The 24139-nt window shown below is 44.3% G+C and overlaps 1 protein-coding gene across 1 annotated transcript in view; it reads right to left on the minus strand.

Moving 5' to 3' along the window:
• LOC147421879 (BTB/POZ domain and ankyrin repeat-containing protein NPR1-like) overlaps nt 1–5700 on the minus strand; it is a 54792-nt gene extending 49092 nt beyond the window's left edge. The window contains exon 1 of the mRNA XM_086503433.1: nt 4520–5700. Coding sequence (XP_086359559.1) covers nt 4520–5125 — 606 coding nt within the window. The 5' untranslated portion in view covers nt 5126–5700. The remainder of the gene's footprint in view (nt 1–4519) is intronic.
• Nucleotides 5701–24139: the final 18439 nt, after the last annotated feature.

The raw sequence follows: 24139 nt of genomic DNA on the forward strand, positions 1-24139 counted from the left end.
TGGGTCGCGCGATACTTGAACTTCAAGAAAGTCTGCAATGCTTGCTTCTTTGGGCCGAACTGAAAGCTACACAGAATAATCTGTTGCGGCTCCAATGCTCTAACTTCGTCTATGATTTCGGGTCCACCTTCTTCAAGAATCTCCTCTGAGGAATATCCCTGAAACCACTTGAAACACAAAACCATAAACATATCCGTTCCTTGTCGAAAGACTGAAAAAGGACTATTCTTCCTAAATGACTGTGCATGAAATGCAGATGAACAATGTGACGGCGTGCCAAACCGTTCACCAAACTCGTGCCAAAAGTGCGCTCGAAACTTGACCTTTCTACCTAAAACTGTCGACTGTGGCAAACCACAACGGAAATGCCAATGCTCAATGGACAATCGTACTCATGCTTTTGTTGTGACTGTGTCATGCCAAGGAATGAACATGCAAAATCGACCGACAAAACGGGCAATCGTGAAACATTGTGAATTCCTTGAATGCAAACTCTTTATCTTTTCTAAAATGATCTGCATACATCCATGCTCATCCGTGAGTGAATCATGTGCATCGTACAATATGGCATGCCTAGGAAAAAGTAACACATGAAGACAGTGACGAAAATACAAGAGACCGTAACGAATGAGAGACTTGAACAATGTGTACTCACTAATCATGTGAGGAAAAAATACTTCTTGAATGGGTTCTTTGGACCTCGACTTGAGAACCAAGATCGGTCCTACGTGACTGATCATATCTGCAATGAGGTTAGCTTCACTAGAAACACAACCATCCAAACCACCAAATTGCTCACAAGACTGGAACCATCTAGCTTGACGATCACCCCAAGGTGTACTCGGTATAGACTCAAGCAGCTTGGTGATCCCGACGAACAATCACATCTCTAACATAATAAAAATGTGTGTCATGCTTCGGAGAAGGAATGACAGAAAGATTCATTTTCATGCAATGATTGATTCTTTCCTAGACTGTGGGACTGGGTACTGAGAGAAACTATGAGATTGCATGTTGTACCCTCTTTCGAAACATAAAAGTGAGATTAATGGCAAAGACAGAATGTTCTTGTCACGGCGAAGAACCACGGGAGTTGCTCCTTCAATTGTGTGTGTGTGTGTGTGTGTGTGTGTATGTGAGAGAGAGAGAGAGAGAGAGAGAGAGAGAGAGAGAGAGAGAGAGAGTTTTCTTTTCAATCAATGTGTGGATTATAACCTTTAAACCACTTGATGCCAAAAATCATCACATCCTTTGAGAGGAGAAACCACAAATCTTTGACAAAAACCGACATTTTGACCTAACACTGTCACGTCAAGACATTCATGCGTGACAGAAGAGTGCATGTCAGGAGCAAAACCAGAGACCACAATGGGATCTATTGGAAGAGCTTCTAAACGTGCGCTCGTCACGAGAGAATTGCTAATCACATCATGCATACTACCCGAATCAAGCAAGATCACAATGCGTTTACTATTCACATGACCATAACACTGCATGCGACACTTATCTACATGATCATGAGAAACTTTGGACACATTAGTGCTTTCACTTAGTGCATTAAAAGATGATGTGGATTCTGTGGTTCTTTAGGTGCTTTCTTAAGACAAACTCTTTTAATGTGACCTTTAGTGTGACATTCAAAACATCTTCCTCTCGTGCATATGCTGCTTGTTATTCAAGAGTTAACCTACCTCCTAAAATTCTTTGAGCAAATTTTTCATCGGGTGTCAACGGAGGGGTTTCTTGAGTTTTAGCATTTTCTTTATCATCATTGTAAGAATCTGTGCTCTAGGTATAGAAGAAGACTGAGAAGAAGAATTACCATTCTGCTTACAAGTGGCCTTACCGTTCAGTTGATTCTAAGAGGTACTCAACTTGTTCTCCTTCGGCTTACCTTTGTTGTGCTTCATTTCTTATGTCAAAGCAATTTTGACGGTGTTATAGTAGTCCGTAGGGTTGAAAACTTGCACATCGAACTTGATGTACTCGTCTAACCCGAAAAGGAAAGCCTCTTTTCGTTCAGCATCCGATTTGCGCAATTGGGTGCCAATCTGCAAAATATGGTTAGAAAGAGACATACCAAGAGTGCCATTTTGCTTAAGACCACGCCAATCTTCTTTTAACCGATCTAGGTATTGCGGTGGCATAAAGCGCCCCTTGAGCTTGTCTTGGAAGTCAAACCAACTAAAAGAGAGGGGTACGCCTTCCTTGGCATACTCAAGATGCTCAGCCAACTATGACTCCTGCCAAGCTTGATACCAATTAATGGCATCACCTGCTAGATACATGACAGCCGTCAAAACTTTATTGTTACTTGTTTTCTTGTTAGTCGCAAAGTAAGCATTAAATTGATGCAACCAAGATTGATTCACAGAAGCATCCATCTTACCATCATACTTACTGAACATCAACTTTTCAGTGACTGGATTGTTGGAGTCGTCGCCACTACCTGTGCTATGTGATGACTCGCCGGCCTCCTTGAGTGGCTCGCTTGTCGTGGAGAGTACCTATAGGACCAACTCCTGTATGCGTTGATCCCTCTACGCCTCTCGCTCTAACTCCATAGCTGCTCGCTTTTCTTCGTCCGCTATGCGTTGAGCCTCGCGTGCTTGCTCACGCTCGAGCTCCATAGCTACCCTTCTTTCTTAGGCCACTAAGCGTTGAGCTTCGCGCGCTTGCTCACGCTCAAGCTCCATAGCTGCCCTTCGTTCTTCACAATCTCGATCCATGGTGGCACCTTCGTTCTTCACAATTTCGATCCATGGTGGCACGTTGAGCCTCTTGTTGTAGCATTATCTCCATCATCAACTTGACCAAAGCCTCCATAGGTGTTGGTGCAATCCGTGGTGTCTGGCACATTGCTCTGGAGCCGCCAAGTATCCACTTTGCCGCTTTGAGTTGATTTCCTTGTATCCACCAACTTATGATGTCTCGCGTGGGGCCTAAATGACTTCCACTGAGCCTAGCCACCCTTTTACTACTCAGATTTCAATGCCGATCCCAACCATCTCATGGCGACCTGACCTTCACTGCTGCGGGTGAAACTTTCGAACACCAGCTGTTTGACACTGGCCATACAACCATCCGGCCATTTGTGACTTCAAAAGGAGGGCCCCAAAAATTAAATAAAAATCAAGGGAAGGAAACCAACAAATAAGATTAGTGTTTGTCACAGTCTTCTGACAGCGGGCAATGCTGTCCATCTTTGGGGGTGTTGCCACGACCCCGACGAAGCTGAGCTTGCCTCGGGATGAGGCCGCATAGCCATGAATGCTCGGAGCAACGCTAAGAGAGGCCGCTCGAGATGCACGGATGCGTATGTTGCAGGGCAGCTCAAGGTATGCAAGTCGCAAGCTAGTTGGGGACAAGGCTGCGGCTTAATGCCTCCCCGCAGGGCAGCCCCTCGCCCGGGGGAGGGGGAGGGGGAGGGATGACAATACAAAGCGGCTAGGTTACAGACACAAAGAGGGGTTGAGAGAGAGAGAAAGGTGACGGTTATAAATAGGGAAAGAGAGAAGGAGAGAAAGAAGGCAATCAAATTGTCATGGGGTCTCAACCAACCCTCTCAAGGCCCCCTTCGAGTGGTATTTTGTGTGTGTGTGTGTGTGAGAGAGAGAGAGAGAGGTGACGGTTATAAGTAGGAAAAGAGACACGGAGAGAAAGAAGGCAATCAAACTGCATGGGGTCTCAACCAACCCTCTCAAGACCCCCTTCCATTGCTAGAGCGGTATTTGCTTCTGATAACGCTTACGTACTGTCATGTCAATGTAAACTAGGTCCTTCAGTTAAGGAGTCCTATCTGAGCTCATATTTTAGCTAGCTTATGCGATCACCATACTTGAACTACAGATCCTTAACATTGCTTGCCAAAACACCCAATCTGGGCCGTAGGCTATTGGCATTGCCGATCCTTAGGCTCCCGGGCCCGGGGTTGAGGCAGTTAGGCTATATAGCTAGGAAGGTGAGTCAGATCACACCCTTATGTTGGTTTATGTGTGTGTCTGGTTTGTGTCATGTCATGTGTGCAGGATGGATCCTAGGGGAGCACTAGCATTGGTATCAAAGCAATTTCTTACTCTCTCTCTCCACAACTTCTTACTCTCTCTCCATGTGACCTGGCAAAGTACACAAAACCACTAGAGCTCATGGGATGTGATGGTCCACTCTAACAGGTTCCTCCACTCTTGAATGGGGTGGTATGGGACAATCCTACCGGGAGAAGTGGGCAAGGAGTATGCATGCAAGCCATTGATGGAGTCTATGGTATTATTAGTTATTTCCAAAGTCTCGTGTGTGGTAATTGATGTTGGCAAGAGTCACATGAAGATGGATACCTCTACAACACAATTTATAACCACCAATCTAAAAGCCAAGAAAAGAAACCCATTTCTTCTTTGCTGACTTCAAATTTAGAAGATAGATTCATGCCCTTATTAAGATGCCCCAAAATAATGGATATGTAATAGCTGAATTTCAAGACATCTAGATACTCTTCAAAAAGTTCTGAGTATAGTCATACCTGCCATAAATTCTTCAGGGCGGTGATGTCCAACAATGACGCAAGCGCAAGCATATCAATGGAAAAGCCCACAACTGGCCTGCAAGCTTCATGCAAACATTCATCTTCAATGCAAGGTATAGCCGGAAGAGTTCGTGTTCCACTGTAGATGAATTCCATGGTGGTCATGAAAGCCTCACAACTAACTTTGCCAATATCAGGATAGGTATCAAAAAGCCTGCCCAGATCAATTTTTAACTTCGGCGAGGTTTTGTTGACGGACTCGTCAATAGGAGCAAGAGAAGCTAGGTAAGAAGCGTCCTTGGAAAATAAGCACATAAAAAAGGGGCATCGTGCAGCGAGGATGCAACGATGGAGAGGCACAGGATGACCGGCAACATAAAACAGAACATCACTGAATTTGTTATCAAAGAACGGAGAAATCAAGCTCTGGAGGTTGGAGCTGAGAATTTGAAAGTTTAAGCTGTCATCCAATTGATTTAAAGAACTGTCTTTGGCAATATTGGCAGAGTTACTGTAGCTTGGCGACAATGGGCAGGAGCTATGGGCTGAAGCTAGTGGTGATGGTGGTCTTCTCAAACCTAGAAAATGTGGATCTTCTTCCATCAGTTATAAAGAAGCCATAATGGCAAACTGTGAACGCTGTGGTAGCTTCGTCCGTTCCAAAAAAAAGCTTTTCTTAATAGGCAGGGAGCACAAACAGGAAATTACCCTAGCCAACCTGTCCATTCAGTAGAAAGACCAAAAGAGAGCATGATCTGTTGATGGCAATGGAGTTGCATTTATATTTACTGCAAAATGCTGTCCACAAATCACAATACATCCAGCACATCTCTACCAGAGATCAGCCTGACAATGAAAGCCTTCTTTAACATGCAGGCCAGCAGCACACCTAGACATATTGGCCTTAAAATGAAGCACTTAAAAGCTGAAGCAAAGCCTTAAATGGAGCCCTCTGTGTTAATCCATCCGCAGCATGAAAGAGTCAACAGCTTCGTGCACGCAATGTCCTTCGTATAGGAAATCGTTAATTAACACACACACACACACACAATCTCTCGCGCGCGCGCTCTGTCTCTCTCCCCTACCTTAGTTTGACTCAATATATATTCACAACGAGAATGTACAAGACTCCAAGGTGGTACCTTGTTCCTGTACCGTGGATAAGCTAGAAAGGAGTAATAATAACGATTGTGAAAGATATGTTTTAATTGCTTGGCACTATCTCACATGGGCTCCTTGAGGAGGGATCTATGGTTCTTGTTACCCGATGCAATGTGGGAACGATTGCATCGTCCCATCATCAACAAGTGAACTAGGGGTGAACTAGAAATAAACTAGGGTCGAAAGGAGAAAATATGCAGTTCACCATCCACTCCCCCCCCCCCCAAGGATTCGAGCCAATGACCCCCATGTTGCAGGGTGGGGGGCTTACCATCGCACAATCACGCTCATCATGACGTAGGAGGTGTGGCTTACCCACATAATTCTAGTGTATTGTCCTCCTTAGTTTACCCTTAGTCTACCCTTAGTTTACTCGTAGTTCACTCCTATCCCAGAGAGGATATATTGCTACCATCATTCACACACGACAAGGAAAAATATGGGATGTCGGATCTTTTGAGGGTGAACTAGGGATGAATTATGGGTAAATTGGAGGGAGGGCAAAAGGGGGGGGGGGGGGTGTGTAAAACTAGGGAGGGGTGAATTAGGATTATGTAGATAAGCCACACCTCCCATGGCATGATGGCGTAATAGTGTGATGATAAGCCCATGGCCTTGCAACATGGGGGTCATTAGTAGGTTTGAATCCCTCGAGGGGGGACTAGGGATGAACTCCACAGTTTTGCCTTCGACCCTAGTTCACCCCTCGTTTCCTGAGTGATGGGATGGTGTAGATTGTTCTCACATCACGCCAGATAACAAGAGTCGTAGATGTGAGATAGTGATGAGGGTGGTACCTTGGTCCTTTCGAGCGCTCACATATCCCACTTTGTAGTGTCTTTAAATGATAAATCGGGATTATCATTTCAATGGACCTTACCTTTCGTGTTCAAAATTTTGTCATTTTAGTTATAAATTCCTAAATATACCTTAGATATGAGCATCATTCTCAGAAGTCTCATCAATCTCAACTTAATTATGAGCTTGCCTTGAAAAAAACTGGTAACATTTTCCAGGGTTCAATTTAAAATTTGACAAATCCTTCAAATTTTGATATGGAGACCACTAGAGTTTTAAGTATGTCGTTTTTTCTTATGGGTAGAAAAATGAGTTGTGGTTAGAACTCAATTATTCCCACAACATAAAATCTCTCCAAGATGCTTTAGCATCTCCAATGCACTGACGATTTAAAACTATTCCTAATGGGTAGGATTTGACCTCATCACGTAGGAAAATAAGGCTCGAGCTTAACCACTAAACTATATGTCTACGCTGGCCTTCGGGGTCCCCTTAAGCATTAAAAAAAACAATAGTCCCCCCTACCCCAAACCCCCCCCCCCCCCCCCCCCTTTTCTTTTCCTTTCCCCCCCTCCCAAACTAATTAATGGGTTCCCTTAAAAACAACGTTTCCATACGTATTTGGATCTACACCGAATTTATTAATTAATTTGTCACTGAGATTCGCAAAGAACCTCAGGATTGAATGGCAAAAGTTCCCAAGCTTCACGATCAAAGCCCTGCTCTACGCTCGTCTGCCCCTGTCCCCTCCCCCAATCGCGGACTCCCCCACCCTTGTTGGCTCCCCACGTTTGCCCGTTGTGCAGGCCTACGCTTGACCATGCACCTGTCGTCCTCATGTGTGGGATACGCCCCTCTGCCCCGCCTAGCTTGCCATCTCCCTACGACTGTCTCTCTCTTTCTCCTCCACGACAGGCCACCCTTGCAGACAAATGAAGCAAATTGTCGCAGTCCGTGCCTGCCTCGCACACAGACCAAAGGCAGAGATAGTTGTCAAGAGGCCAAGCTGCATACTGGACGGCGAGCTCGACATGCAGAGTTAGAGCTCGACAGGCAGAGAGAGAGAGAGAGAGAGAGAGAGAGAGCAACATGGCTATAGCAAAAAAAAGAACATTTGTTGTTGCTGCATCGAGCTCACCCTGCACTCCCTTCACTTATTCGCACGCAAAACATCTCGTACTCACACCACAGGGATCACTCCCTCTTCCCCCCTCCGTCTTTGCAATCTTCATGCCTTCGCTACCTCTACATCTGGCCATCACCATTTTTTCGCAGCTCTGAGACGCGGATCATCAACTACGACGACAGGCAATGCAACCTCGATCTCTCTCTCCTCGCCCCGTTGGCCTAACATACGCGGCAGCAACAAGTGGCCTCTCTCTCTCTCTCTCTCTCTCTCTCTCTCTCTCTCTCTCTCTCTCTCTCTCTCTCTCTCTTCCACGTGTGATGGAACCCGCCTTCACATATCCCCTCCGGTGTCTGCTTAATATCGTGCCATTTTCAATTCCAAAAATGCCGGTTGAGGACAAGCAGAAAACTAAAAACCTATGGATCATAGGAAAATAGTGTAAAATCCTTAAAAAACAATTTAATTTTCTAAAATTTTCTCAAAATCAAAGAAAGGAGAAAACACTCGTCGATACGTTCGTGCCATTTGGCTTCGCGCATCAACTATTTGGCTTGTTTGCTTGTGTCCTGCTATCGCCTCGATTAGCTAGCCCTCCTCACACAACAATCGAGCATTGAATTCGAAACCATAGCTCGCGATGGCACCTCTCCCTCTCTCTCACTCGTCCACACCACCTCTAAAGCAAATAAACTCTTTCACAATAAAAAAATTTCTCTTAACTTCTGCTAACTAATTGTAAATAAACAATAAAAGGCATCACTTTTGCTTCTCTCAAGCAGAAAGCATCTTCCGAGATTATCAAAACTAATCAATACAAAATTGTAGGTATTGAATGAAGCAATAAGTTTAATTAAATTATCTTTTTGATACTAAAGCTACATAGTCGGTCCAAGTTCATTTTCATTAATTAATTTCCACCCACCATTCGTTTGGAATCTTGATTCAAAAGCCAAAGTTTGCTTCCACGTCATACATCGCTCCTCCCCCCTGCATCTCCTCTGCGATAGCCATGGAGACTCGCCTGCATGGCAATGCTGGACTTAACTCCCCCCTCACTAATCGTGCGCCAAGCCCAGAGCAAATTCGACGCTGCTTGCCCTTCCGAATCTTTCGTGTTCAAAATTTTGTCATTTTAGTTATAAATTCCTAAATATACCTTAGATATCAGCATCATTCTCAGAAGTCTCATCAATCTCAACTTAATTATGAGCTTGCCTTAAAAAAACCGGTAACATTTTACAAGGTTCAATTTAAAATTTGACAAATCCTTCAAATTTTGATATGGAGACCACTAGAGTTTTAAGTATGTCGTTTTTTCTTATGGGTAGAAAAATGAGTCGTGGTTAGAACTCAATTCTTGCCACTACATAGAATCTCTCCAAGATGCTTTAGCATCTCCAATGCACTGACGATTTAAAACTATTCCTAATAGGTAGGATTTGACCTCATCACGTAGAAAAATAAGGCTCAAACTTAACCACTAACCTATATGTCTACGCTGCCCTTTGGGGTCCCCTTAAGCATTAAAAAAAACAATAGTCCCCCCTACCCCACCCTGCCCTCCGCCCCTCCCCCCCCCAACTAATTAATGGGTTCCCTTAAAAACAACGTTTCCATACGTATTTGGGTCTACACCGAATTTATTAATTAATTTGTCATTGAGATTCGCAAGGAACCTCAGGATTGAATGGCAAAAGTTCCCAAGCTTCACGATCAAAGCCCTGCTCTACGCTCGTCTGCCCCTGTCCCCTCCCCCAATCGCGGACTCCCCCACCCCTATTGGCTCCCCACGTTTTCCCGTTGTGCAGGCCTACGCTTGACCATGCACCTGTCGTCCTCATGTGTGGGATACGCCCCTCTACCTCGCCTAGCCTGCCATCTCCCTACGACTGTCTCTCTCTTTCTCCTCCACAACAGGCCACCCTTGTAGACAAATGAAGCAAATTGTCGCAGTCCGTGCCTGCCTCGCACACAGACCAGAGGCAGAGATAGTCGTCAAGAGGCCAAGCTGCATACTGGACGGGGAGCTCGACATGCAGAGTTAGAGCTCGACAGGCAGAGACAGAGAGAGAGAGAGAGAGAGAGAGAGAGAGAGAGAGAGCAACATGGCTACCGCAAAAAAAAAGAACATTTGTTGCTGCTGCATCGAGCTAACCTTGCAGTCCCTTCGCTTATTCGCACGCAAAACATCTCGTACTCACACCACAGGGATCGCTCCCTCTTCCCCCCTCTGTCTCTGCAATCTTCATGCCTTCGCCACCTCTACATCTGGCCATCACCATTTTTTCGCAGCTCTGAGACGCAGATCATCAACTGCGACGATAGGCAATGCAACCTCGATCTCTCTCTCCTCGCCCCGTTGGCCTGACATATGCGGCAGCAACAGCCGGCCTCTCTCTCTCTCTCTCTTCCACGTGTGATGGAACCCGCCTTCACATATCCCCTCCGATGTCTGCTTAATATCGTGCCATTTTCAATTCCAAAAATGCCGGTTGAGGACAAGCGGAAAAGTAAAAACCTGTGCATCATAGGAAAATAGTGTAAAATCCTTTAAAAACAATTTAATTTTCTAAAATATCCTGAAAATCAAAGAAAGGAGAAAACACTCGCCGATCCGTTCGTGCCATTTGGCTTCGCGCATCAACTATTTGGCTTGTTTGCTTGTGTCCTACTATCGCCTCGATTAGCTAGCCCTCCTCACACAATAATCGAGCATTGAATTCGAAACTATAGCTCGCGATGGCACCTCTCCCTCTCTCTCACTCGTCCACACCACCTCTAAAGCAAATAAACTCTTTCACAATAAAAAAAAATTCTCTTAACTTCTGCTAACTAATTGTAAATAAACAATAAAAGGCATCACTTTTGCTTCTCTCAAGCAGAAAGCATCTTCCGAGATTATCAAAACTAATCAATACAAAATTGTAGGTATTGAATGAAGCAATAAGTTTAATTAAATTATCTTTTTGATACTAAAGCTACATAGTCGGTCCAAGTTCATTTTCATTCATTAATTTCCACCCACCATTCGTTTGGAATCTTGAATTCAAAAGCCAAAGTCTGCTTCCACGTCAGACACCGCTCGTCCCCCCTACATCTCCTCTACGATAGCCATGGAGACTCGCCTGCATGACAATGCTAGACTTAACTCCCCCCTCGCTGACCGTGCGCCAAGCTCAGAGCAAATTTGACGTTGCTTGCCCTTCCGAACCTATCGTATTCAAAATTTTGTCATTTTAGTTATAAATTCCTAAATATATCTTAGATATCAGCATCATTCTCAGAAGTCTCATCAATCTCAACTTAATTATGAGCTTGCCTTGAAAAAAACTAGTAACATTTTACAAGGTTCAATTTAAAATTTGACAAATCCTTCAAATTTTATATGGAGACCACTAGAGTTTTAAGTATGTCGTTTTTTCTTATGGGTAGAAAAATGAGTCGTGGTTAGAACTCAATTCTTGCCACTACATAGAATCTCTCTAAGATGCTTTAGCATCTCCAATGCACTGACGATTTGAAACTATTCCTAATGGGTAGGATTTGACCTCATCACGTAGGAAAGTAAGGCTCAAGCTTAAACACTGACCTATACGTCTACGCTGCCCTTTGGGGTCCCCTTAAACATTACAAAAAACAATAGTCCCCCCTACCCCACCTTACCCTCCCCCCCCCCCCCCCCCCCCCCCCCCCCCCCTCCTCTTTTCTTTTCCTTTTCCCCCCCCCCCTCCCCCCCCAAAACTAATTAATGGGTTTCCTTAAAAACAACGTTTCCATACGTATTTGGGTCTACACCGAATTTATTAATTAATTTGTCACTGAGATTCGTAAGGAACCTCAGGATTGAATGGCAAAAGTTTCCAAGCTTCACGATCAAAGCCCTGCTCTATGCTCGTCTGCCCCTGTCCCCTCCCCCAATCACGGACTCCCCCACCCCTATTGGCTCCCCACGTTTGCCCGTTGTGCAGGCCTACGCTTGACCATGCTTCTGTCGTCCTCATGTGTGGGATACGCCCCTCTGCCTCGCCTAGCCTGCCATCTCCCTACAACTGTCTCTCTCTTTCTCCTCCACGATAGGCCACCCTTGTAGACAAATGAAGAAAATTGTCGCAGTCCGTGCCTGCCTCGCACACAGACCAGAGGCAGAGATAGTCGTCAAGAGGCCAAGCTGCATACTGGACGGGGAGCTCGACATGCAGAGTTAGAGCTCGACAGGCACAGAGAGAGAGAGAGAGAGAGAGAGAGAGAGAGAGAGAGAGAGAGAGAGAGAGAGAGAGAGAGCAACATGGCTACCGCAAAAAAAAGAACATTTGTTGCTGCTGCATCGAGCTAACCCTGCACTCCCCTCGCTTATTCGCACGCAAAACATCTCGTACTCACACCACAGGGATCGCTCCCTCTTCCTCCTCTGTCTCTGCAATCTTCATGCCTTCCCCACCTCTACATCTGGCCATCACCATTTTTTCGCAGCTCTGAGATGCAGATCATCAACTGCGACGACAGGCAATGCAACCTCGATCTCTCTCTCCTCGCCCCGTTGGCCTGACATACGCGGCAGCAACAGCTGGCCTCTCTCTCTCTCTTCCACGTGTGATGGAACCCGCCTTCACATATCCCCTCCGGTGTCTGCTTAATATCGTGCCATTTTCAATTCCAAAAATGCCGGTTGAGGACAAGCAGAAAACTAAAAACCTATGCATCAGAGGAAAATAGTGTAAAATCCTTAAAAAACAATTTAATTTTCAAAAATTTCCTCAAAATCAAAGAAAAGAGAAAACACTCGTCGATACGTTCGTGCCATTTGGCTTCACGCATCAACTATTTGGCTTGTTTGCTTGTGTCCTGCTATCGCCTCGATTAGCTAGCTCTCCTCACACAACAATCGAGCATTGAATTCGAAACCATAGCTCGCGATGGCACCTCTCCCTCTCTCTCACTCGTCCACACCACCTCTAAAACAAATAAACTCTTTCACAATAAAAAAATTTCTCTTAACTTCTGCTAACTAATTGTAAATAAACAATAAAAGGCATCACTTTTGCTTCTCTCAAGCAGAAAGCATCTTCCGAGATTATCAAAACTAATCAATACAAAATTGTAGGTATTGAATGAAGGAATAAGTTTAATTAAATTATCTTTTTGATACTAAAGCTACATAGCTATTCGGTCCAAGTTCATTTTCATTAATTAATTTCCACCCACCATTAGTTTGGAATCTTGAATTCAAAAGCCAAAGTCTGCTTCCACGTCAGACACCGCTCGTCCCCCCTGCATCTCCTCTGCGATAGCCATGGAGACTCGCACGCATGGCAATGCTGGACTTAACTCCCCCTTCGCTGACCGTGCGCCAAGCCTAGAGCAAATTCGACGATGCTTGCCCTTCCGAATTGAACCGCTCTGCATCACCTGATCGATCACCTCACCTGCCTCTGCATCCTCTCATTGGTTGAACCTCAGATGAAGGACACCCTCGCATGTCGTCGGATACTATCTCGTCAGATTGTGCATGCCTTTTCTGTTTAGACGATGGCAAAGTGCGAGCCAAGAGCTATGATAGCCCCTCCATTTCTGAGGTAGACTCACAATGAGCTGAACTCCATCTCGTCCTCCATCCGATATTGCACACTTGAAGGCATTGAAGGGCAGCTCTCAGTCCCTGCAGCAGCCAGGCGCCACGAGACACAGAGAGAGAGAGAGAGAGAGAGAGGTTTCTCACTCAACTGTCCAGGCTCTACAAACAAGTTGCTGGGCAGGTCCCTTCATGGCTCTACTCCCTTGGCTCTGACCATCGCGAGACGATCGCGATAGAAACAAAACCATCTTCCATCAGACCAGATGGCACCCGCCCTCTCCCCCCCCCCGCGCCACCCTTTTTCTTCACTAGCAGCATCTACTGAAATTCCTATAAAAACAAATGCGAAAAAGATTATAGGCACATATTTGCCATTATATTAGAGTTTTGAATAAAATGATGAGCTTGTGTAGAGCACTCTTGGTAGAAAAAGGCTATACCATCGAAGCCACATTGTAGAAACTCCATCTCTTGCTATTCTTTTTTTTTTTATAGCAAAACCCACAATAGGTGGGTGGAAAGATTATATTAAGAAAACCAAAAAGGAATACATCACTGGACCTGCTCAACCCGAGTAGGCCACCAACCAAGACCAACCAGATCACAAACCCAAGATACATCGGCTACCAAGGGGAGCCACCCCATCGCATCACCATAGAACTAAGTAACAAGCAAAGGGCAAAGAAAAGAGGTTACAATCGTAGAAGGGCGGAGTCCAAGCCTCCATCACCAAAGGCCGGTAGGGGTTGCCACCATGAGACTCCCACTACCACCAGAAGACACCATGACCCCGACCGCTAGACCAGCAAATGCCAAACCCTAAAAAAGATGCCATCAAGTCGCAGCCAGCAGATCGAACTCTCACGAGCCCACTGGATCAAGTCCTAGAGCACCAAATTATATCTTCTTATATCTTCACATCACTGAATCAAATCCAAGCAGCCCAGTCTCAGATCCAGGCAAGAGCCAGAACCCAACAACCACGGCAGGAACAAGAGCCATCATGCACTAACTCCCGACTCCCAGTCCAAAGACGGGCAAGAACCAGAGCCATCCTGAGCCACCAACCGATTGTTGTAGGCAAACCAAAATGCAAAACACCACGTCTTGACAAGGGCCACGCCCATCCAGAGAGAATTACGGACTTGACCAGAGCCCTGCCATCGAACAATACCAAACCATAGAAGATCCAGACTCCAGAGCACCAAATCCGGAGACGCCAAGCCACCGAAGGCCATTCCAACCAACCCATGGCGAGTGGTTCGTCCTTTGCAAGAGGACTAGCTGCCGCCCAGCTCAGTAGCCAAAAAAAGGTCAAGACCTCCACCACCTCAAGCCGCCATTGTAAGGCAGGAGCAGCCGGAAGCTCCACCCCAGGAGCTCCCTTGCTCCCGGGTCACGCCACCCTCACCATGACATGAGGGTTCTGCTTCGTGATGTGTCCACGTGAAGGAACCAGCTCAGCTCTGCTTTGGCGGTGCGAAGGACAACTACAGCGGCGACTGCACAGGGGTTGGGGGGCCATAGGTGGGCTGGCTGGAGGTTCTTCGTTGAGCCATGGCATAGTTCTAAGTGTGCCTTACGCGCAGAGGATGTCCATCTCTTGCTATTCTTAACCATTGCTTGAAAAAACACCTTCTTTCAAGCTCAAAACAAATGAGACAAGCGGGATTTGTGCCAAATTTATTGTATGTACCACATTTTATTGCCATTTACTCCTACTTTACTCCTACTCGCTTTACTTTCACTTTTCATTACACATAATCTCCCCAAGATGCTTTAGCATCTCCAATTAACATCTCCAATGCAGTGACAATTTAAAACTATTCCTAATGGGTAGGATTTAACCTCATCATGTAGGAGAATAAGACTCAAGCTTAACCACTACGCTATATGTCTAGCTGCCCCTTAAGCATTAAAAAACAAGGTGAGGACTCACGATGGCCTGTTGAAGGTAAGGGGGGAGGAAAGATTTATTCAAGGGGGAAATGGCATAACCAATCTACTACACTTGGGTGATAGAAAGGTTATACCATTTTCCTCTTGAATAACAGGTCTTGAGTTCAACTCTCCTCGTCGGCTAGATCTCTAAGGTCTCTTGGGATAGTTTCCTACGACGTTAAAATTCTCTTCTTCTTCTTCTTCTTCTCTCTCTCTCTCCCCCCCCACACACACTCACATGCACACACACATATACATGGAACCTCTCTCTACTCTCTTCTTCTTGTTGATAAGTGCCCTTTTAATCTCTCTCTCTCTCTCTCTCTCTCTCTCTCTCTCTCTCTCCACACTTACTCACACACACACGTATACACAAATACACAAGCACGTATGCACGTGTTGAAATTGATCTATCTACCATCCCAAAAGCTGATTTACACAAGATGATGTACTCCTGCTAAATCTAATAGTGGGTTGTCCACAAAATTCCTCTCTTTGTCAACTCTCTCTCTCTCTCTCTCTCTCTCTCTCTCTGGTTACATACTTAAGTTGCATCGAGATCTACCCCATGGATGTCCGAGCTTTTTCATAAGCAGGCAAGCCCTCCTCTCTTTATAAAATATACTCAATGTTTGAGTTTTTGTTAATGTCTCTGTCATGTGCATGTACATACATACATGCACTCACTATAGTAACCGATAAATTGAGAGAGAAGGGACACCAACACAGGTGCCCAATGCCAACAATTTTTCAAGCACTTTTAGAAAGGGTATAGAAGTGTTTCTTTATAGTTATTTTTAAAATTTTAAAAATACACTTGTTTTTTTTCAAAATACACGGATGCCGTTGTGGCAAGCTACGGTAAGTAAAAGTTTGTTGGTATAGTACACCTAATTTGTTCTTAGTAGCCTCTGGGAGAGAACAAATGTGTAATCTTTAGCACCTCAAGGCTCGGCTAAGCTTGAGGTCTTTTTGTAATTTCTTTGAGATTTAAATACATTCACTCACTATTGTGATTTTGGCCAAATTTTTATATTTGAAAATACACTTTCACAAATTGTTAAGAGATATCAATATTGGTCTTAAAAAAAACCCTTTGAAAAAACAAAGGCAATTTTATCTTTAAAAATTAAGTTCTCATAAAACAATAAAATATCCACAACAATTGTCAATTTTTTTTTGTTATGTGCACTTAAGCTGGACTATTTACTTTATGTGAAGTAGAAAGGCTTTACATTTTCCAAAGCCTTTTTGCTATGTGTACTTAAATGTTTCACTTACTTTGTGTAAAGTAGAAAGCCTTTGATTTTCAGTTCCCAAAAGTCTTTTCATTTTTTGCAATGTTACTATTCACTTTTGCATTTTAAATCTTCCTACCTTTGAGTTTTGCATTTTAAAATAGAGGTCTTGTAAGGTTTTCTCTTGAATGGAGCAGTGAGTGACACATGGAGGGTCTCTCCTTCCTTAAAAAATTTAAGCTGCTTCATATATAGTATAGATATAGAAGTATAAAAGTCATTTTCAAGCATGCAAACAAAGTAATTTAAGCTGCTTCATATATAGTATAGAAGTATAGAAGTCATTTTCAAGCATGCAAACAAAGTAAATGCTGCTTTAGTTTAAGCTTTCTATTCACAAGACTTTTGAATCTCTTAGGGACACTTCTCTCTCAAAGAAGGTGATGTAAGGAAACAAAAGGGACAACAAAGATATTTTATAAAGAACCTTGCCATGTGGCGCTCATCTAGCCAAAGAATCCAATGGCCTCAATTTTGCAACAACTTTGCACACTTAACCCTATGGCCTTCCACAGGCCAAAAACAATACTCCTCCCCCTTACCCTACCCTACTCTATCCCCCTCCCCCCCCCCCCCCCCCTTTCTTTTCCTTTCTTTCCCCTCACCCTTTCCTTTTCCTTTCTTCCCCCCCTAAACTAATTAATGGGTTCCCTTAAAAACAACGGTTTCATACGTATTTGGGTCTACACCGAATCCATTAATTAATTTGTCACTGAGATTCACAAGGAATCTCAGGATTGAATGGCAAAAGTTCCCAAGCTGTCACGATCAAAGCCCTGCTCTACGCTCGTCTATCCCTGCCCCCTCCCCCAATCACGGACTCCCCCACCCCTATCGGCTCCCCACGTTTGCCCGTTGCACAGGCCTACGCTTGACCATGCACTTGTCGTCCTCAGGTGTGGGATACGTCCCTCTTCCTCGCCTAGCCTGCCATCTCCCTACGACTGTCTCTCTCTTTCACCTCCACAACAGGCCACCCTTGCAGACAAATGAAGCAAATTGTCGCAGTCCGGGCCTGCCCCGCACACAGACCAGAGGCAGAGATAGTCGTCAAGAGGCCAAGCTGCATATTGGACGGGGAGCTCGACATGCAGAGTTAGAGCTCGACAGGTGTAGAGAGAGAGAGAGAGAGCAACATGGCTACCGCAAAAAAAAAAAAAAACATTTGTTGCTGCTGCATCGAGCTAACCTTCGCCCATTCGCACGCAAAACATCTTGTACTCACACCATAGAAATCGCTCCCTCTTTCCCCCTCTGTCTCTGCAATCTTCATGCCTTCGCCACCTCTACATCTGGCCATCACCATTTTTTCGCAGCTCTGAGACGCAGATTATCAACTACGACAGGCAGTGCAACCTCGATCTCTCTCTCTCCCCGCCCCATTGGCCTGACATACGCGACAGCAGCTGGCTCTCTCTCTCTCTCTCTCTCTCTCTCTCTCTCTCTCTCTCTCTCTCTCTCTCTCTCTCTTCCACGTGTGATGGAACCCGCCTTCACATATCCCCTCCGATGTATGCTTAATCTCGTGCCATTTTCAATTCCAAAAATGCCGGTTGAGGACAAGCGGAAAAGTAAAAACCTATGCATCAGAGGAAAATAGTGTAAAATCCTTAAAAAACAATTTAATTTTGTAAAATTTCCTCAAAATCAAAGAAAGAAGAAAGCACTCGTCGATCCGTTTGTGCCATTTTGCTTCGCGCATCAACTATTTGGCTTGTTTGCTTGTATCCAGCTATCGCCTCGATTCGTTAGCCCTCCTCACACAACAATCGAGCATTGAACTCGAAACCATAGCTCACGATGGCACCTCTCCCTCTCTCTCTCTCTCTCTCTCTCTCTCTCTCTCTCTCTCGTCCACACCACCTCTAAAGCAAATAAACTCTTTCACAATAAATAAAACTCTCTTAACTTCTGCTAACGAATTGTAAATAAACAGTAAAAGGCATCACTTTTGCCTAAAATGCGTAATACTTTTCTAAGAGTGGAATGTCCACAAGTCTTACCATTTGTGGCTCTCAAACATCAAAGGGAGTAGGGGGCCCCAATTTTGGAAGCACTCTGATTAATAGGAATCTTGGTAGGTGCTCTTGAAGCTTTGAGGGAAAAGGGGCATAGAGGGGCATGTGGTGGAGAGAGGAGAGGAGAGAGGAGGTAGATTTTTTGCAAGGTGGGCCAAAGGGCAAACTCGCAGAGTGTTGAGAAAGAAGGGCGCGGCGGCATAGCTCGCTATCGGAGAGAGAGAGAGAGAGAGAGAGAGAGACTTTGAGCTTGCCGTCTGTTGTTTGTGAGAGCTGGCAGGCATGCATGACATAGAGTGCTGAGAAAGAAGGGCGCGGCAGCATAGCTCGCTATCAGAGAGAGAGAGAGAGAGAGAGAGAGAGAGAGAGAGAGAGAGAGAGAGAGAGCTTGCTGTCTGTTGTCTGTGAGAGCTGACAGGCATGCCCGTGATAGTTTTGTTGATTTGAAGGTATGCTTGCGCGAGTGCAAGCAGCAAGCAAGCTCGCATGTCGAGATCACAACGATGGCGAGGGAAGAGAGAGGAGAGATGGAGGAGAGAGAAGAGAGAGGGGCGACGGCATCTCATGAGATTTCGATTAATGGGGCATCTGACCGAGTAGTATCCTATCTAAACATTAACTACTATGACTACATAGCTCCTATTGTTTTAACTATGGACTAGTTTGGTTTTGTATGCACACCCTTGTGTGAACCATATGATCGTCTTTTATGTTGTCTACATCAGCGCGAGGGTACTTTCGTCTTGTTGACATCCTTGATTTTCTTTAGAGTGCCAAAATACTATATATGTCTCACGCACAAAGGTTTGGAGTACATAAGTCTTTACTGGTTGGATTTTGGGTCCATCTTTGCACCATTGGATAGACCTTACCTATTTAGTGTCACATGGCAAGCCCACGATAATAAACTTTTTTTTTTTTTTTTTAAGGCCTCAGTAAGAGGGTGTTGACATTTGTGTACCTCTTTCTTTAACGAGGGGCATCGAGTATTGTGTTAATTTTTTTTTTAATGTTTTTAAAATATATTGTGATCTAAATAGTTCGATGTTATATTTTTTTTCAAAAAACATAATATTTTATTATGATACCACAGGTTTTAAAATATTAGTACAGCTTTTGATTTTGCTCTCACATATAAAATTCTTCTCAATAGCTTTGTGTATGCCATAGTGAATTTTGACCTTGTTTAAGTATACGATGGGCCTCTCTATTTCACGATCTATCGCCTACGTCTATCTATTGGGTCTATTCTTGAAAAAGCCCATTAATTTTTTGAGGAGATCCCACAGAATCTGCCAAAGTTCAAAGCAAAAAGCTTGGACCCTTTGTTCACGGACACCCCTCATCCTGTTCTGCTCTATGTGCTCGACCGTCTAACTCCACCATCGCCTCACAGTCCCATCACCAACCCTGTCTCCGGCTCGTCTCGACACCTGGCATCTCGCTCAGAGGGTACAGCCTGCTTGCGGAGAGAGAGAGAGAGAGAGAGAGAGAGAGAGAGAGAGAGAGAGAGAGAGAGAGAGAGAGAGAGAGATATTCTATTGCCCCAGACGAGCGCAATAGACACACAAACCTACAGCTCCCTTGCAGACAGGGAGGCTTGTCCGAGATCAGCCACCCTTGGCCTGTGTGCCTTGATCTGCACCAGCGTTGTGCTTCTCAACACGAGAGAGAGAGAGAGAGAGAGAGATCTTACTGCAGCGGCAGCAGCCGCCCAATTACGGCTTATTGTCCCCATCCGCCTGAGAGAGAGAGAGAGAGAGAGAGAGAGAGAGAGAGAGAGAGAGAGAGAGAGAGAGAGAGATGCCAGCATGACGATGGAGTGAGAGAGAGACTTTTCCTGTGATGTTAAAATTCTCTTCTTCTTCTTCTTTCTCTCTCTCTCTCTCTCTCTCTCTCTCTCTCTCTCTCTCTCTCTCTCTCTCTCTCTCTCTCTCTCTCGTCGACGCGCCGCTCCCACTGGGTCCAAAATGTGCACCGCAGGCTTGTTAGACACCATCGCCACGAAGGAGCAGGCACGTCTACTTCGTGCTAAGTGAAAATTACCAAAGTACGCCCAATATTTTGCAATAAATTCCCAAAATGCCCATAAAATTCTTAAAATTCCCAAAATACCCCTGGATGCTCTGTTGCCAGGTTAAATTTCTCCGAAGATAAAGTTTTTTATGAATTCCACGTGCCAAGTCATCGCCCTTTTCCTCCTTGCTCCTCATGGCATCTTGTGAGATTCTCATTAATCAACCCAAAACCAAAATTGGCAGGGCCTAAATTGCATATTGGGTCGACATTGCATGTCATTAATTTATTAAGCGAAAAGATTCGCTGGCGAGGCTGTTCCGCGGAGGAAAAGTCCGCTGCCTTGGCTGACTTTAACAACTTATTCACTTTGAAAAACTAGCCCTTCATGCCTTCTTGATTTACCTTCCAGGTACCTTGAACTTGCCGCACAATCAACATAGAACCACCTTTGATTAAAAGCCTCCTTACATGTCTTTTGACACATTCTTCCAAGCCCAAACAGAGGCTTGCATACTCAGCCTCATTATTACTCTTCACATCCACTTCTTGGCTTCCAAACCAGCACTCAATGCCATTTTTATCCACAAATACATAACCAATAGTGCCCTTATTGATGCTCCTTTTGAAAGCCCCGTCAAAGTATAAGGTACCCTCTACATCCTGAAGCTCCGCATGCATAGTTGGGCTTGGTGCTATCTTCTTTTCCAAATCTTTCTTCAACTCACTCCTTGCATGAATCTCTTTAAAAGTGAGCATATTCGCCATATTTGCTCTCACACTATCCTCCTGAGTAAATCTCATGTCAAATTGTTGCAAGCTAAGTATCCACTTTTGCAATTTAGGACTATCCCCAGGATACCTTAGTGCATGAGGCAATAAACTACATGATGTTAACACCACAAAAGGTTTACAAATAAGATAATATTTCAGCCTTTGTTGCATATACCAATGCCCAAACCAATTGCTCGATCTCATGCCAAGATTTTTGTGCATCATTCTTCACTTTGCTTATGTAGTAAACCGGCCTCATATAAGATTGCTTTTTTCCTTTTTGCATCAATACTGCACCAATAGCATGCTCACCCATGCTCAAGCTCAAGTAAAACATTTCATCCCAACAAGGAGGCATCATCAAAGGTAATGTAGATAGCTTTTCCTTGACGTCCTCAAAAGCTGTTTGCTCATGCTCAGTCCAAAGAAAAGGGTCTCTTTGTGTTGCTTCTTGCAAAGGGTGCACATATTCAGCAAGCATACAAAAAGAACTTGACATGTACCTTAGCTTTTGTACAAAACTCATCAATTCCTTTGTACTTTAGGACTCTCCATCATAAGCAAACATTCCACTTTTGGAGGATCTGGAGCTATCCCATTCTCACTTACCTCATGGCTAAGAAGTATCACTCTAGCTCTTGCAATTTTACATTTCAAAGGATTGAGTTGACCCCCATCATCATCAATCCTTTTAAACACCATATCAAGATTTTTCACATGAAGCATTCTATCACTGTAAACACAAAAATCATCCATAAAGACTTTTACAAAGCTTCCAAGGTAAGGCTCCAATACTTTGTTCATCCAACTTTGGAAGCTCGCATAAGAATTCATCAAGCCAAAGGGCATCACCCTATAGAAAAACACTCCCCATGGGGTCAAAAAGCTGGTCTTCTTTTGATCTTCATATGCAATCCCAATTTGAAAATACCCACTAAACCCATCACATACCGAATATCTCTCATGACCTGCAACAGTGTCCAAAATCTCATCCTGAAAGGGAAGGGGATAGTGATGCCGCTTTGTTGTTGCATTCAATGGCTTATAGTCCACACATATTCTCTATTTATTTCCTTTTTTTGGAACTATAACCATAGGGGAAACCCATTCTGCATCATCCACAAGGTAGATAAAACCAGCTTGCAAAAGCTTACTCACCTCTATCTCCAATACCTTTCGTTGAATGGTGCCCAATCTCCTTAGCTTTTGAGCAACAGGCTTTGCACCTTCTTTAAGCTTTATTTCATGAACAACACTCTTTCTTCCCCTCATTTGATCATAATCTTTGGCAAACAACTTGGGATACTTATCAAACAATGCATCATATGCTTCTCTCTCTCGACTAGTCAGGTCACCTGCAAGCATATCCATTAATTCAGCTTTTGGTACATTCGGCTCATGATCAGCCCCATGGTCATTTTCTGATCTCATAGCATCCCCTTTATCATAATTTTCATCATATACATGTATCCCACAAAGATCTACATCAAGATCAAGAAGACTTTGATCATAAACCTCATCGTCAGTACATGTAGAGGATGCACTAGAAGAACTGTCACACATGTCATAAGTGGATGGCGATAAATCTTGATGCACAGCTGGTTCATCATCAATTTCCAGCACCTTACATGTTTTCATATCATATCTAATCCTCTTCTCTTTAGGCCTGTCCACAAAGAGGTCAATACATCCCCTGTACCAGTCCTGTCGTGACCTCATAGCAATCAACCAAGGTCTACCCAATATGACTGGATATGCCCCAAGCTTTGCAGGCATCACATGAATGTCCATGATAGCCCTTTGACCCAAAACATTAAGCTCCAAGTCATGAATAACTCCCAAGCATTTCACTCTATTACTATTTGCCATCTTCACATTGAACAAGGATTTGCTTGTGAGCTGCAATCCCAATTGCTGCATTGTTTCCTCTGTCATAACACACACTTGGGCTCCACCATCCATATACGCCTTATTCACCCTCCTTCCATGTATCCAAGCATCAACCACAGGCAAAACATCAGTAACTTTATGAAGTTGCACTGCATGTGCATCTCGTGTCTTTACCTTCACTCTTCTAACACTAGCTAGTTTATGCCAGTGCCTTCTCATACTTGAGCTCAAATGCAAGAGTTGCCCATATGATATGTCGGCCCTCTTGTTCTTCAAGTCTTCAAAGAGATTGTATGCTGATTGACCCTTCCCAAGCTGAAAATCATCCATGCCTATCTTCCTTCTTCTTGCCCTTACCTTTGCCTGCTTACTACTTTCAGCCTCTTCCATAGGTGCCTTGCCTTTATCTACATCTCTCCTTGGCTTTGTCCTTGCTCTTTCCTCTTTGAAAAGGCCTTCACTCCCTGATTTTTGTGCCCTTGTTCTCTTATTTGCAAAGACATCAACCTCATCATCTTCATCTCCCTCCTCAACTGCCTCCAAAATTCCTACGTTAAATTGTGGAGGTGCTTGAGCTTGATTTTGTCCCTGTTGTTGTGCAAGTCCTTGACCTTGGAGAGGTTGCACATTTCCATTTACATTGCCTTCATTACCTATTTGTCTTTGTATGATAGGATATATACTTCCTGGCTCTCTCCTTGGTTACTTCGTTAGCATAGTGGAAGATTTTCCCTTCTTGGCTTCTCAGCAGCCCACGTGGCTTGACATGATCTCCCTATAAAGCTCTAAAAAAGTCGGCGCTATGAAGCTCTAATAAAAGCAGCGTTGTCAAGAAAAAATAAAAAGCTGTGAAGTAACTAACAAAGTGAAAAGTTGATGTGCTCTGTAAAGCTCTAAAACAAACGCAGCAAACACGCAGAGTACAAAAAACGCAGTTCACAGGCAGTTTGAAGCAGATTGACAGTTCGCACTCCGCAGGATTCAGTTCGTAGCTTCAGGTAGGTTCTCTCTCTCTCTCTC

This window comes from Adiantum capillus-veneris, chromosome 27 (assembly GCF_014529385.1).
Source record: "Adiantum capillus-veneris isolate H3 chromosome 27, ASM1452938v2, whole genome shotgun sequence".
In the NCBI taxonomy this organism is placed as follows: Eukaryota; Viridiplantae; Streptophyta; class Polypodiopsida; order Polypodiales; family Pteridaceae; genus Adiantum; species Adiantum capillus-veneris.